At 42.2% G+C, this 14836-nt stretch overlaps 1 protein-coding gene across 4 annotated transcripts in view; it reads left to right on the forward strand.

Moving 5' to 3' along the window:
- IFIH1 (interferon induced with helicase C domain 1) overlaps positions 1–14471 on the forward strand; it is a 44483-nt gene extending 30012 nt beyond the window's left edge. For all 4 annotated transcript variants that reach the window (XM_020812581.3, XM_020812583.3, XM_020812582.3 and 1 more), the window contains 8 exons: positions 2682–2805; positions 2911–3141; positions 5026–5282; positions 5606–5755; positions 6956–7117; positions 7483–7673; positions 13546–13639; positions 13740–14471. In XM_020812581.3, the coding sequence (XP_020668240.3) occupies positions 2682–2805; positions 2911–3141; positions 5026–5282; positions 5606–5755; positions 6956–7117; positions 7483–7673; positions 13546–13639; positions 13740–13922 (1392 nt within the window). In that variant the 3' untranslated portion in view covers positions 13923–14471. The remainder of the gene's footprint in view (positions 1–2681; positions 2806–2910; positions 3142–5025; positions 5283–5605; positions 5756–6955; positions 7118–7482; positions 7674–13545; positions 13640–13739) is intronic.
- The last annotated feature ends 365 nt before the right edge of the window (positions 14472–14836 follow it).

A 14836-nucleotide genomic window follows, 5' to 3' on the forward strand; every position in this document is an offset into this window, starting at 1 on the left:
TGAATGCTTGCAGCTGTGTCCCCCCTCCTCCTCACTTTCTTTCAGCTTATCACGGTGATTAGTAAGTTTGGAGTCTCGGAGTTGTTTGTTATCTTTTCTCTTTTGTTCTTCTTCCAACAGTTTGCCCGTTATATTAATTACTGTTAGCTCTGCTTGAGGAAGAATTTCTAAATTGGTCACCAGCTGATCATATGACTCATCTAATGAAGACAGGATAATAAATGCTTCCTGTATTTCTGTAAATGTGATGTTCTTTTCTCGTAAGTCCATCAACATTGACTTCATTGCCTCTAAATGTTGAAGCATACACCCTCCAGCTTGCAGTCTAGTTCGGAAAAGTTTTCTGGCAATTTGAATCTGGCTTCCAACATTATCTCTTACGAAGAGTCTCCTCAAATCCTCCCATGCCTTCTTTGCTGAGTTTTGGCCTCTCAGGTGGATAAGAAGACGGTCTTCTAGAGTTAACCCAATAATAGCCAGAGCTTTTGCATTTAGTTTCTTTTTCCTCTCATTTAGGACTGCTTGGGGATTTTCTACAATGTCCCATAATGCTTCCTTTTGTAGTAGCAACTGAACCTTCTGCTGCCAAGTTGCATAATTCTCCCCATTCAACTTTTTTATGCACAGTCCAGCCATAGACATTTCGTTGGCCATCTTTACCACAGACTGTAGCCACACTACTTGGCTCTCTCTGGTCAGCAGTTTCTTCAATAACTTCTTAAATTTATACCTGGATGCAGTCTGGTGCGCTGTCTGGGCCCATAACCAATTGACAGAGGTGCTGCGTTACCAGACTACGCCAGGGGGCGTAATGGTGAAGTGAACTGCTCAGAGATTAAACCAAACAGACACTGTTGTAGTGTTGATAGTATTATTTACATTAAAGTCCATATATACAGGGTAAATACAGCTTCTCTTGGTCTTTATACAGTCCTGGTCATTCACAGTAGTTCTTCAGTTAGCAATGGTAAATTACAGTTTCAGTAACCAAAGATTGTTACCAATATAAAGAGTCCAGCATCCACGAAGTCTTCTCCTCTCACCACGGAGATAGTCTTCTTCCAGGATCTTCTCCTTGCAATATGGCAAGTCTTCATCCAACGATGCAGTAAATACAGCTCTCAACAACACGATCACCAGCAACACAACAAACTACACAAACTATCCAACTACCCAACTACCCAACAGTTTGTCTCTGCAAGCTTGACTAGTTTTATTCTTGGTTGAACCAATCAAATTGGTTGTCACACAGCTGCCTCAATTAACCCAGCTGTGCTCCTTTGTTACATGTTGCTTCACTAAATTCTGATTCTGTAACAACTTATACACTGAATTGCGATGAACAATTCCTCAGGTTGACTTTGAGACCTGTCAGCCTCCATTTTCGCGCCCTCGGTAAGTGAGGGCAGGGCGCGAAAACACTTGCGGCAGCCATTTTGGGCACCCGGCGGCCATTTTGGAACCGCTGATCAGCTGTTTAAAAAACCATTGCAATGCGATGTTTTGCCTATTCAGAACATCGCAATGCAATCGCTATGCGGATTCATCGTTAAACGGTGCACTCATTAAGCGAAGCACCACTGTATTTGAAAGTATTTCTAGAAAGCTCAGCCTGTGATCCCAAAAATCAAATCCCTCCTGTCAACACCACCTTCATAGCCAGTCATTCACCCGGAGTATTTTCCTTTCCCTTTCCTCTTCTGAATACTGGTACAATGGATGAGAAATCTATCTGGCCCCCAAAGTCCTTACGTTCCCTTCCCAGAGCTTTGAACTCTGATGTGATGTCTTCAAAGTTGCTCTTGGCTGTCTCATTTGTTCCCACAAGGATGAGAAGAAAGGGATATGTATCTGTGGGTTTTATGAGTGATGTTAGTCCTTCTGTTATATTCCCTAATCTGTGCTCCAGGGAGACAGCACACTCTATCCATTACTTCTTTTTTTCCAAGTTTTGGGATAGGTATGTTGAACTGATTCGGGTGTGATAGGAATTGTTCACCATGTTCTTACCAGCTATTTTGGATGAGGGAGGCAGACTTAAAGGATGTTTTGTACATATTTTCAGTAAAAGGTCTTATTCTATTATACTAAGCATTTGTTTAAAAAAAGAAAAGAAAGGGGATTCTAATCCTTGTAACTGAGGGTGTGATCAGATGGCAAGAAAGGTCATCAGAAAGGGTCACCCTTCTGTCCAGTAGGAAATCACTGCAGCCTGCCCCCCAAAAGTGGTAGCCCTACTGTTGGACTAAAAATGTCCAGCTAGGATATGGACCGAGATCAGGCTAGAGCACTATTCCCTGTATGTGATGTAATTGACTGGAAATTGCACAAATCACATTGTGCCACCAGTGGTCCAAAATACAAGCTATATACCTATGTGATCACATCCTGAGAATAGCTAAATGGCTCTTTATGGAGTAAATGTTCTCAATCTTGGAATCTTGGACTATAGCTCTAGTATGAATAATAAAAATGGAAATATGTATATGTTTCTCCGTTTTTGGAGGTGGAATGAATTGCTCTTTCTGCAGAGTTCATGCCAGCAAATGTTCATACTAAGGAAAACTTGAATGTTGCTTTTTATGGGTGAACTTAAGCAGAAGGAATCCTGTCTCTTGTTGATGGTGATAGGCTATCTAGCCTCTCTTCAATGAATTTCTGTGGGATTTTTGTAATTTTAGGATCCATTTAGAGAAGAACTCATAGATATAATGACAAAGATCCAGGAGTATTGCCATTTCAACCCAAATGCTGAATTTGGCTCTCAAACCTATGAACAGTGGGTAATCCAAGAGGAGAAAAAAGGTAACTTCCATATGTAATTATTGTAATGTATTCCCTCCTTCACTATCCAAAGCTGTCTCAGAGATCTCTTTACTGGTTTTGTAATGGCATTTTTCCTTCTCCTAGCTGCGAAAGAAAAAAACCGCAAGGAACGTCTCTGCGCAGAGCACTTGAAGAAATATAACGATGCCTTGCTCATCAACGACACTATCCGGATGACTGATGCATATCACCACCTCAGGAACTTTTATAAGGAAGAGAAGAACAAGAAGATGGCAATAAATGAAGATGATGAGGATAAGCCATTCACACCAAAACGAGATGAAACAGATAAATTCCTGATGGATTTATTCTATGGTAACAATGAGACATCTTGTAAATTGCTTTATATATTTGTACGCATCTGTATACAGATGCAGACAAGGATGAGCACCTTGGCCACTCCTTTTAGCGAGGTCCTCAGTTGAGGTGTTCAGAAAGAGGCAATTTAGAGGTGCCAGCTAATGCTGGCAGTTTTATTCGGTGTTCGTAAATTTATCTGCTGAATTTATTTCTCCAGCATGTGCCTTTGTGGATCCTGCCATTTGTATATATGTTAAGGGATACCAGTTACAAAGCTTTTTTAAGCAAAAGTCTCCCTGAAGGCCAAGTCTCAAATGAAAGCATGTATAGGTAGAGAGAGAGAGAGAGAGGGATGGATGGATACACCACTAGGCTTGACTTTTCCATTTTTTGTGATTGAAGCGGTGATGAGATTCATCTAGCAACACAGTGGATTAAAATCAATGATTTTTTAAAAATCAAATTGATTTAAATTGTGATTTCAATCCATCCTGTCTAGCTATAGAAAGGAAAAACTGTGGTTTCAGAAATTAATTTCTAGCCAGAACTGGCTGACCCATCAACTTCGCCTTGGTTTGCTAATGAAGGCACTGAACCTTCAGTGAGATTTGTTTAATGTTTATTGTTTTTCTTTAGATATTTTATGAAGTTTGAAAGTTTTCATCCAGTGTGATCGTGTGTATTTCATTCTTTAAAAACACAGTTCTTGGGGTATGCCGTGAGTTTCTGCAGATAGAGGCCACAGGCTATTGGTTGCCTTTAATTCACAAGGACACACTGCAACGTTCCTGGTTCACATAGAACTGTGATCCATACTTTTCTGCTTATGTGCATGAGCACAAAGGATTCTGAACAAAAGGCTTCCGCTTGTACATTATTTTCTTATCATTAGCTCATATCTTGGCTTAGCACGAAAGATGAACATGATTTAGAAATTTGGTTTGTTCAGTGAGCCAGTGTTACCCACCAGCTTTGAAACTGGCATGTTTAAAAACGTATCAAAATTTGATTTGAACCATTTTCTAGTTTATACATGATGCTAGGTAACAATTTTTGGATGTTGGACTAAATGCTAGAAGTGCTTCTGGTTGCAGGGATAAGTCTTGTACCCATTTCAACTCATGCATGTAGCCCTAAACCGGGGATAGGAACTATGGTGTCCTCTAGGTGCTTTGGCCTACAAATCTCATCATCCTTGACTATTGGCTATGAAGGCTGAGCATGATCTGGGTTGTCCAAAATATATGGTGTGAACTGTGCTGCCTACTGCTTTATTGCACCATGGTGTACCATTAAACATAAGGCAGTTGATTAAGTCCAATTATAGTTGCTTTCCCTGAGAAGCTGTAGAGATTTTTACATGAGTCTTTGAGGACTGTAATCCTCAAATTTAAATCTAATTGAGTAAATCATTGTGGTCCTATGAGGACTTAATCTGAACACACATGTATAAGAAGCTCTATGCTGCATTATCTCTAATTGTTGTAGTTTTCATACCCATCATTATATGTACCAATGTTTTTTAAGGCTCTAGAATTCACTGTCACAAAATGGAGTGATGGCTGCCAATATGGACTGTTTTAAGGGGACTGGGGAAATCTTTGAAAGTTAGGGCAGGCAAAAACTACTAAGGGTAGCTGCATGCCACCTCCAGTATTATAAATAGCATACCTTTGTATATCAGTTGCTGGGGAGTATGTGATAAAGTGTGCTATTGTTCATATGTCCTTTGGCGGGTTTTCCATGGGTGTATCAGCGGTGGCCATGTGAACAAAATGTTGGACAAGAGAGGACTTAGGTCTGATTCAGTATGGCTGTTACGTTAATGTGCCAGAGAGATATTTTGCTCTTGTAAAGTTTTGCCTTGTGGTGACATTTTGTTCAATTATACTTTTAAAGATAAGGCGAAGATGCTGCATAGTTTAGCAGGAATCGACCAAAATGAAAACAACAAGTTGAAAGACTTGCGTGCAATATTAATGGAAGAGTTTGCGAAGACAGACAAAGCAAGGGGAATCATTTTCACAAAAACTCGACAAAGTGCCTTTGCCCTTTATCAGTGGATTAAGGAGAATCCCAAATTTGAAGAAGCTGGAGTGAAGGCTCGCTACCTTATCGGCGCAGGACACAATAGTGAATTTAAGCCCATGACTCAGGTAAAAAAAAACAATTCCCTTTACCATGTGGTCGCAAGCAGGAATCCTGACTCCTCTTGCCTGATGTTTGATTCAGCAAGTATTTGAACAAATCACTAGTATGGAGTTGTGATATGCACACAAAATAGTGTTTGAGAAAGACACATTTTAAAAGTCAGCATCTTAGTCACTTTGTTGCTTTCCTGAAAGCAGGACTATTCTCATGTTCTTATAAAGACAGAAACTGCATTTTTAAGTTGCCCCTCAACCTCTAAATACAGAGAATTTTGTCCTGTTAGCCCATGGACGTTGGTCATGAACCTGTTGACAATATGTTTCTACAGAATGAACAAAAAGATGTCATTGAAAAGTTCCGTGTTGGCAAAATCAACTTGCTTATTGCAACTACTGTGGCAGAAGAAGGCCTGGATATCCCAGAGTGTAACATTGTCATACGCTATGGCCTTGTCACCAACGAGATTGCCATGATGCAGGTACGACTGTTTCAAGATTCAGATGCCTTGTGATCTATAAAGGTTCTGTAATGGTGAAGACACAAAGATCCTGGAGAAATAAATCCAATCCCTATTTTTCTGAAGCCATTATTAGATGAGAAGTGTGCTCCTTTTCAGTGATCTAGCCAGCTATCATCCATGCCCCTCTCCACTCCACTCTGCCTCTCCATCCTCCACTTTCCCGTTTTTTGTTCTTCCTCCAACTGATATTCAGAATTTTGCTGCCATGGAACATACTCAGTTGCCATTACTGTGCTGTTTCTCTTTTAAGCCCTAACAAGGAACTTCCGGTGCTTGTTTGCAGACTTGGAGATTCCTCCTTGTTTTTCAGTCACCCAGTTTAGCTGGTCTCGCCTGGTCCTCCCAAGGCTGTGTTGTTATAGGTAGCTATGCCAAAGGAGGCAAGTAGGGCTTCCACTAGAAATCAAGCCTTCTCGGTGAGGTCCTCATCACTTTGGATTGGTCTCCTACTAGAAACCCTCTCTGCAGACTTTCAAAAAGTTACTAAAAACTGAACTCTTCAAGAGGCCTTTAAGGACAGTCTTCCCCTTAGACAGTGGTCTTTGTTTTTTTCTTAGTGAATTGTCTTCATCTGTTAGTTAATAGCTCCAGTTTGTTATTTGTTTAGTTTTCCTTATCTTTATTTGTCTGATGGCTAGGAGGGGTTTAATTCTGTTTGTGCCAGAGTAGTGGATTTGCACTAAGTGGAGCACTACAGGTAGGAAAAAAAGGTATTGTTACTTACAACATGCAGTTACACTCAGAGGAATAAAAGGATAAGAGTCCTTGCCATGTACAAGAGAGATCCTTCCATGCCTGCTGCATGGTTGGAGGTCAAAGAAAAGACTATTATCATTTTGTAGCAATTTTTTTTTTTGAATTGCTGCAGTTGCTTTATTATTCCCTGAAAAATTCATTAATCAAGAAATATAAAAAGATCCTGATGGCTAAATATAATGTTTTAAGGTAGTACCATTCTGCTAACTCACTTTTATGTTATATCAGATTTCATGTTCAGTATTCCATAAAAATGTGTGTACTTTTGCATTTTTTCTATTGAGACACTAACAATTAGGAAGAACTATTTTCATTTTAAAAATGGCATAGAAGAAGACGGTATCTCTATCTCAGTCTGTGCACCCTCTAAGAAAAAGCATTATTTGGTTTAATTTGTTTCAGGCTCGTGGACGAGCTCGAGCTGAGGAAAGTACCTATGTCCTTGTGGCATCAGGTGGATCAGGGGCTGCTGAACGGGAAAACGTTAATATCTTCCGTGAAAAAATGATGCATAAAGCAATTAAGCATGTCCAACAGATGCCTCAAGAGGAGTATTTACAGAAGGTGAAGCCTGCACATGGCAGTGTTTATTCTCAAATTAGTAATGGGTTTTCTTGCTAACTAATGTGTTGAAAGTGACTTAGAAGTGTGGGTCTCAGATTTTCCCACTCTGTATGTATGTGTGTGAGAGATAGATGCATATTTACTCAGGTGTAGACCTTTGGGCAGGTAATGGTTGTCCAGTACTTCATGACATATGCTTCAAGATCAATTAATCAAGAAAGAGAAAAGAATCTAGTGATTTTACATTGTTTCTAAACAAGCTAGTTGAGATTCTGATTGAGTAATCTCAAAAATCAGTTGGCCTCTCCTGTGGCATTGCTGGAGGATGATTTGTGTGTGTATGTGTGTCTGTTTTGCTTTATCAGATTGAAGGGTTTCAGCTGCAAAGTATAATGGAGATAAAAATGAAACACAAGAAACTACAGCGCAAAACATATACGAAAAACCCATCTTTGGTACGTTTCCTCTGCAAAAACTGCACTAAGCAAGTCTGTTCAGGGGAAGACATCCAGGTTATTGAGGATATGCATCACGTCAGTGTCAAAAAGGAATTTGAGTAAGTACATGTCATCTGTGGAACTTGTTCTACTAGCATTATGTCTGTCAGGGCTCCATAGCTCAGAGGTGGTTTCCAGAACATTTATACAAATTATGGGAGACAATGATTGTTTACATTTGTTTTATTTGGAGAAAAACTAAAATGGAAAAGAAAATAATAATCACAAAAATAATATTGTTAGTACAAATAGTACCTCTCATACACAGTTACTCATGTTGCTGACATTCAGTGCTCCCTTCCCCAGAGATATACCCATTTAGTTATTCATTCCAAGCCCCTTGTCTTTTCCAAAATTGCTAAGTTTCTTGTGCAGGAACCAGACGTTTCCCTTGCACAAAAACATATTGTATAAAATCTCCTGATATATCATTAAATCTATTTGTTTTTGACAAACTCATTTTTATTTTTATTTCACATATCAACTTGTCACCAATAGGCTAAATTCCATATTTTATACCATTCAGTTATTTGAAAATTATATTTAACCTACCAATATTTTGCTATAATTAGCTTTGCTGCTATAATTAAATTTGTTATTTTTTCTTCTCTTTTTCTTTTTCTTTCTTTTTTTCTTTGCACATCCCCTTTGATCTCAGTAATGGTCAAAAGTGTGATTTGGGGGCATATTTCACCTTAGTGCATAATAGTTCATTAATTTCTTTGAATACCAGCTTCCAGAATTTCAAAACAGAATCTCATTTCCACCACACATGAAAATTACCAACATCTTAGCTGCGTCTCCAACATATTATAGAATATTTAGAATCCATACAATTCAACATTACTGGCATTAAATACCATCTTCAAAATATTTTATTATAATTTTCCTTTATTCTCACAGACCTACTCTTTAAAATTATTTTCTTCCATATATTCTTCCACACCTTGTTACTTATTTTCTTGCCAAAATCAACTTTTCATATTGTTTAAGGATTAATTTGTTGGTCCTCCATCTCTGTCAATACTTTATTTATTTTATTTATTTATTTATTTATTCAATTTATATGCCGCCCAAACTACCCAGAGGTCTCTGGGCGGCTTACAATAATTAAAATTCAATATAGCAAAAGATAAAATAATTAAAATACAATTAAAATACAATTAAAATTGCCATCAGACCCACAGCTAATATAATTTCAATTAAAAGCCTTCTGGAACAGGAAGGTTTTGACCTGGCGCCGAAATGTCATCAGCGTCGGCGCCAGACGAATCTCAGTCGGGAGGGCATTCCATAGTCTGGGGGCAGCTGCCGAAAAGGCCCTTTGTCTACAAGCCGTCCCTCTTACCTCCTTAAGGGACGGCTCTTTCAAAAGGGCCCCCTGGCTAGATCTTAACTGCCGGGTAGGTTCATATGGAAGGAGGCGGTCCTTCAGGTATCCAGGGCCCAAGCCGTTTAGGGCTTTATATGTCAAAACAAGCACTTTGAATTGGGCCCGGGCAGCAACTGGTAGCCAATGTAACTTATACAGAATCGGCTTGATATGTTCCGCGGCAGCTGCACCACTCACCAGCCGCGCAGCTCGATTCTGGACCAGTTGCAATCGCCGCACCGTCTTCAAAGGCAGCCCCACGTAAAGCGCATTGCAGTAATCTATGCGGGATGTTACCAGTGCATGTGTGACTGTCATGAGACTCCGCTCGTCCAGGTAGGGCCGTAGCTGGTATAATTTCCGCAGCTGAAGGAAGGCGCCCCTGGCCACCGAGTCCACCTGGGCTTCCAGTGTTAGACTGGGGTCCAGGAGCACCCCCAAGCTGCGGACCCTGTCCCTTAGGGGGAGTGTAACCCCATTCAGGGCGGGGAAATGGCCCTCCAGCCTGTCCGGCGAAGCACCCACTAACAGCACTTCCGTCTTGTCTGGATTGAGTTTCAATTTATTAACCCTCATCCAGTCCATTATCAGGTCCAGACACGAGTTCAGCACAGAAACTGCCTCACCTGGATTGGTGGAAAACGAGAGGTAGAGCTGAGTATCGTCAGCATATTGCTGACTCCTCAGCCCAAACCTCCTGATGACCTCTCCCAGCGGTTTCATGTAGATGTTGAACAGCATGGGGGACAGTATTGAGCCCTGAGGAACCCCATGACATAACTGCCATGGGGCAGAGCAACTGTCCCCCAGCACCACCCTCTGGACACGGTCAGCCAGGAAGGAGCGGAACCACTGTAAAACAGTGCCCCCAACTCCCAACCCAGCCAGCCTATCCAGAAGGACACCATGGTCAATGGTGTCGAAAGCCGCTGAGAGGTCTAGGAGTATCAACAGGGTCACACTCCCCCTGTCTCTCTCCCGGCAAAGGTCATCGTACAGGGCGACCAAGGCAGTCTCTGTACCAAAACCCGGCCTGAAACCCGATTGAAATGGATCCAGAAAATCCGTTTCATCCAGCAGCGCCTGGAGTTGCCCGGCCACAACCCGCTCCAACACCTTGCCCAAGTAAGGGAGGTTCGCCACTGGTCGGTAGTTGACCACCAGCCTTGGGTCCAGGTTAGGCTTTTTAAGGAGTGGTCGAATCACCGCCTCTTTCAAGGCGGTAGGGACCACTCCCTCTCTCAGAGAGGCGTTCACGGCCTCCTGGACCCAGGTGCGAACCCCCCTGGCTGATCTTCCAATTAGCCAGGATGGGCAAGGGTCGAGCGGAGTGGTGGTAGAACGGACAGATCCAAGCACCCTGTCCACATCATCAGGTCTCAACAATTGAAACTCATCCATTAATACTGGACCTAAGCACGGCACACTGGACACATCCTCTGATTCTGCAGTAACTGTGGAGTCCAACCCACTGCGAATCTGAGCGATTTTTCCCTCAAAATGTATAGCAAACTCATCACAGCGAGCTGATGAGCAGTCCGGGACCTCCACCGGATTTCCCGGTTGAAGAAGATCCCGGACCACCCGAAACAGCTCTGCTGGACGACATTCTGAGGAAGCAATACGGCTGGAGAAATATTGCCGTTTCGCCAGTCGTATTGCCACGAAATAGGCCCGATAATGGGCTCTAAGTCGTGTTCGATCGGACTCCCAGCGGGATTTCCTCCACCTGCGCTCCAGCCGTCTCCCCTCTCGCTTCATCGCCCGCAGTTCAGAAGTATACCAAGGAGCTGTCTGGGCTCGGCGAGCAGGGAGAGGACGCTTAGGCGCAATCGTGTCAACTGCCCGGGTCATCTCCCTATTCCATAGGGTGACCTGAGCTTCGACAGGAGCGCCGACCATATCAGACGGATAATCCCCCAGAGCATTCAGGAATCCATCTGGATCCATTAGTCTCCGAGGGCGGATCATCTTAATAGATCCCCCACCCTTGCAGAGGGAAGAAGACGCTAATAGACTGAACTTGACCAGGAAGTGGTCTGACCATGACAATGGGGTCACGACCAGCCCCTCCACATCCAAACCACCATCTTCCAGTCCCGTTGAGAAAACCAGGTCCAAGGTGTGGCCCTTCTCATGCGTCGGACCGATGACACATTGAGACAGCCCCATGGTTGTCATGGTGGCCATGAAGTCCTGAGCCGCCCCAGTCAAGGCAGCCTCGGCATGGATGTTGAAGTCCCCCAGCACCAACAGCCTGGGAGTCCTCAACATCAGGTCCGAGACTACCTCTGTCAGCTCAGGCAGGGAGACTGTTGGTACGCAGCAGGGTGGGCGGTACACCAACAGAATCCCTAACCTGTCTCGCGAGCCCAACACACAATACAGGCCCTCGAGACCTCCTCTCAAAGGGACAGGAAGCCTGGTCAAGGAGATAGAACTCCTATAGACTATAGCAACTCCCCCTCCCCGACCCTCTGAGCGACCCTGGTGCTGGACTGAGTACCCAGGCGGACATAGCTGGGAGAGGGGAACACCACCCTCCTCTCCCACCCAGGTCTCAGTAATGCACGCCAGGTCAGACCCCTCATCCAGAATTACATCATGGATGAGGGCAGTTTTATTTTGTACTGACCTGGCGTTCATCAACAGCACCGTGTGGCTCGAGGGTTTGCTGATATGGTCGCCTGATACCATCTGGTTGGGGGTAGAACTAGAAGAGGGGATAGATGTAAGATATCTAACCTCTCTTCTCCTACGCGGGCATGTCCTACCTCCACCGCCATTCCTTCCCCTACCCAGCACCACCTCAATGGCTGCCCCCTCCAACACCCTCCCCCCTTCCTGTTCCATTAGATCCACTGTGGGTCTCTTCTTCACTGATGGCAATTAATAACAATTTAAAAACATTTAAAAAATATATGTAAATGTTGCCTATCATCCCTTTCATTTTTTTTATTTGGGAGGCAATGCTAAGGAAAAAAAATTAACTCTGCTTCTTGTGCTATCGTTTGAAGACAAGGAATCTCATAGGGCTTGAAAATTCCTTGTTGAAGTGTCCCATTGAGTTGAGACGGCCTGTATCAACAGGAATGAAGAATACAGTGAATATTCTTTACATTATTTAATTACCGTACATCTCCCATAATTCCCCCAACCAGTGTGGCCTTCCAGATTGCTTATTATGGAGCTGAAGCAGGAAACGTGGTCATTTATATCTTGTTGACTGGCAGAATCTGTGATCCCTGACCATTAGCTATGCTGGCTAGGGCTGATGGGAGATGCAGTCCAACATTGTCTGAAGGAACTCATATTTCGCACTCCTGTTGTTTAGGATCCACTGTTACACAGTCAGCTTGAGTTTTGACCTTATTTTAGGGTGCGTGTGTTTCATTCCCAGATCATTCATTTTCTTTGAATGCCTGTGTGTGGAAGCATTGCTGCATTCTGCTGCTTTAAGTCCCTTTCCTCCTGGCTAACTTATTTCCAGGATATGACTCCCATCTGAGGAGAAATAGCTTTAAGTGCATTCATGCCCCGCTTTACGATTACCCCGTATAATGACGAATCCGCATCACAAAGATGTTTTTGCAATCGATGGTTTGAATGGGGTTTTTGCGCTTTACGATGATCGGATCCCTGCTTCAAGAACCAATTTTCGCTTTACGGCGATCAAAAACAGCTGATTGTCGGGTTTCAAAATGGCCACCAGCTGAAGAAAGTGGCCCCTCACTGTGCTTAGGGACAGATTCCTCGCTGCACAGGCAGCGAAAATGGCCGCCCCTATGGAGGATCTTCGCTGGATGGTGAGTTTTCAGCCCATTGGAACGCGTTGAATGGGTTTCAATGCATTTCAATTGGCTTTTTTTATTTCGCTTTACGACGTTTTCGCTCTACAGCAATTTCGCTGGAACGAATTAACGTCATAAAGCGAGGCACCACTGTAATTAAGTATGTTGAGATGATACAATTTTTAAAAATTTTTTCAAATTTTCATGCCCAGTTTTGTTGTTTTGAGAGAGAAGATAAGCCATAGATGGTTTGTGATCAGGGTAGGGGTATATCACTGGGCACCACACTTCCCTAAACTGACCTGATCCAGTATTATTTGATTTCAGAAGCTATTTATATCCTGGCCTTACTAGTATTTGGATAGATTTACCACGGAACCCCAGGCAGCACTAGAGCAGTAGTTCTCAGACTTGGACTGCAGCTCCCAGAAATCCTGGCCGGCACAGCAAGTGGTAAAGACATCTGGGAATTGCAGTCCAAGAACGTTTGAGAACCACTGCACTAGAGAACCTGAAACCCTGGATAGCTAGTGGAAGGAAGAATTAACAGCAGATGGACCAGTGGTATCACTTAACAAGCAGCTTAAGGCAGCTTCCTATGTTTCTACATCATAGCCCACCAACCTCCACTTTCAGAATGACTTAGGAAGAGGTTTTGCAGTGCTCCAAGAGGTCAAAACTCCAAATGAATTTTTGCCTCTGAGAAGACCAGTAATGATTTGTCGTTTGCTTATTAAAAAATTAATTCATATTTTTCAAATATTTTAGGGATCTTTACACTGTAATAGAAAATAAGACATTGCAAGCAAAAGAAGCTGGTTATCAAACAAATGGAGAAATTATCTGCAGAGACTGTGGACAAGTAAGTCTCTCTTGTGGGTTAATTAAGAGAATCTGTGTTCTTTCGTGCTTAATAACCGTATTTGTTTTCCTTGAATATAACTTACATATTATTTTTCCAGACATGGGGAAGTATGATGGTACACCGAAGTCTAGATCTGCCTTGCTTAAAAATAAACAATTTTGTGGTTGAATTCAGAGACCGGAAAACTTCAAACCAAACCTACAAAAGGTGGGGAGAGTTGCCAATTAAGTTTCCAGCTTTCAATTATGCAGATCATTATGTTTCCAGTGAAGAAGACTAAGATGGACGCCGAGAATGTAAAAGAAGATGCATTTGTTTCTTTGGAAACCTTAGATTATACAGGTCCAAGGACAAGTTCACACGGAGATGTTTATGACTCAAGAACTGCAAAGATCTAGGGATGATGTCTATGCATTGTATCCCAACAGATTTTTTTTTACTTTGAAGAGAGGCAGTTCATGTGGAGAGTAATGAGTCACTAAGTGAGAAGAAATGTTCTGTGACATGCACAAATGTGAAAAGTAACCCCATGTCCCATAATTCTAACATGAGAGGGTCACTATGCTGGGTGTGCAACTAGTCTGCTTGGAAGTTTGTGTTTTGCCATGCTATCATTGTCCAATATGTGAAAAACAGACCACAGGTTTATTAGGCCTTGATGAAACCAAGAGGAAAAATTAATATATATGACCCTGTCTTATTTTCAGGGAAATACGGTAGTGTGGTTTAATATGTTACCAAAACTTATGTATTTTAACTATGTAGTTCGTATTAATACTGGAGAGTTTGTGGTTAAATATCTAGATCACATTAAAAAATATATAAAATATGCCAGCATTGACTTTTCTTCTTCTTTCCTTTCCTGGGCTTTTTGTAGTCAGGCCTATTATCTTAGTGTTAATCATCTTTATCCTAAGGATACATTATCAAACAAACAAACAAAAAATAAATGTGACCAAAATCCTGTTGGGCCGGTTTCACTTGAGCAAGAGGAATTAAGACATTGTCAGCAGCAGATTGCCACTAATTAAAGATTTCTGCTTTCTATTCTGGGGTGCACATGGCTTTTATCTCATTGCTTATGAATCATGCAAACACCAATCTGCTGACTTGAGATGTCAATCTCATTATGCAGGCAGGACGTCACAACAAGTTTTTTGTTTGCAACTTTTCCGGTAGCAGGAGGCCCCTTCC

Source organism: Pogona vitticeps, chromosome 1 (assembly GCF_051106095.1).
Source record: "Pogona vitticeps strain Pit_001003342236 chromosome 1, PviZW2.1, whole genome shotgun sequence".
Taxonomy (NCBI): domain Eukaryota; kingdom Metazoa; phylum Chordata; class Lepidosauria; order Squamata; family Agamidae; genus Pogona; species Pogona vitticeps.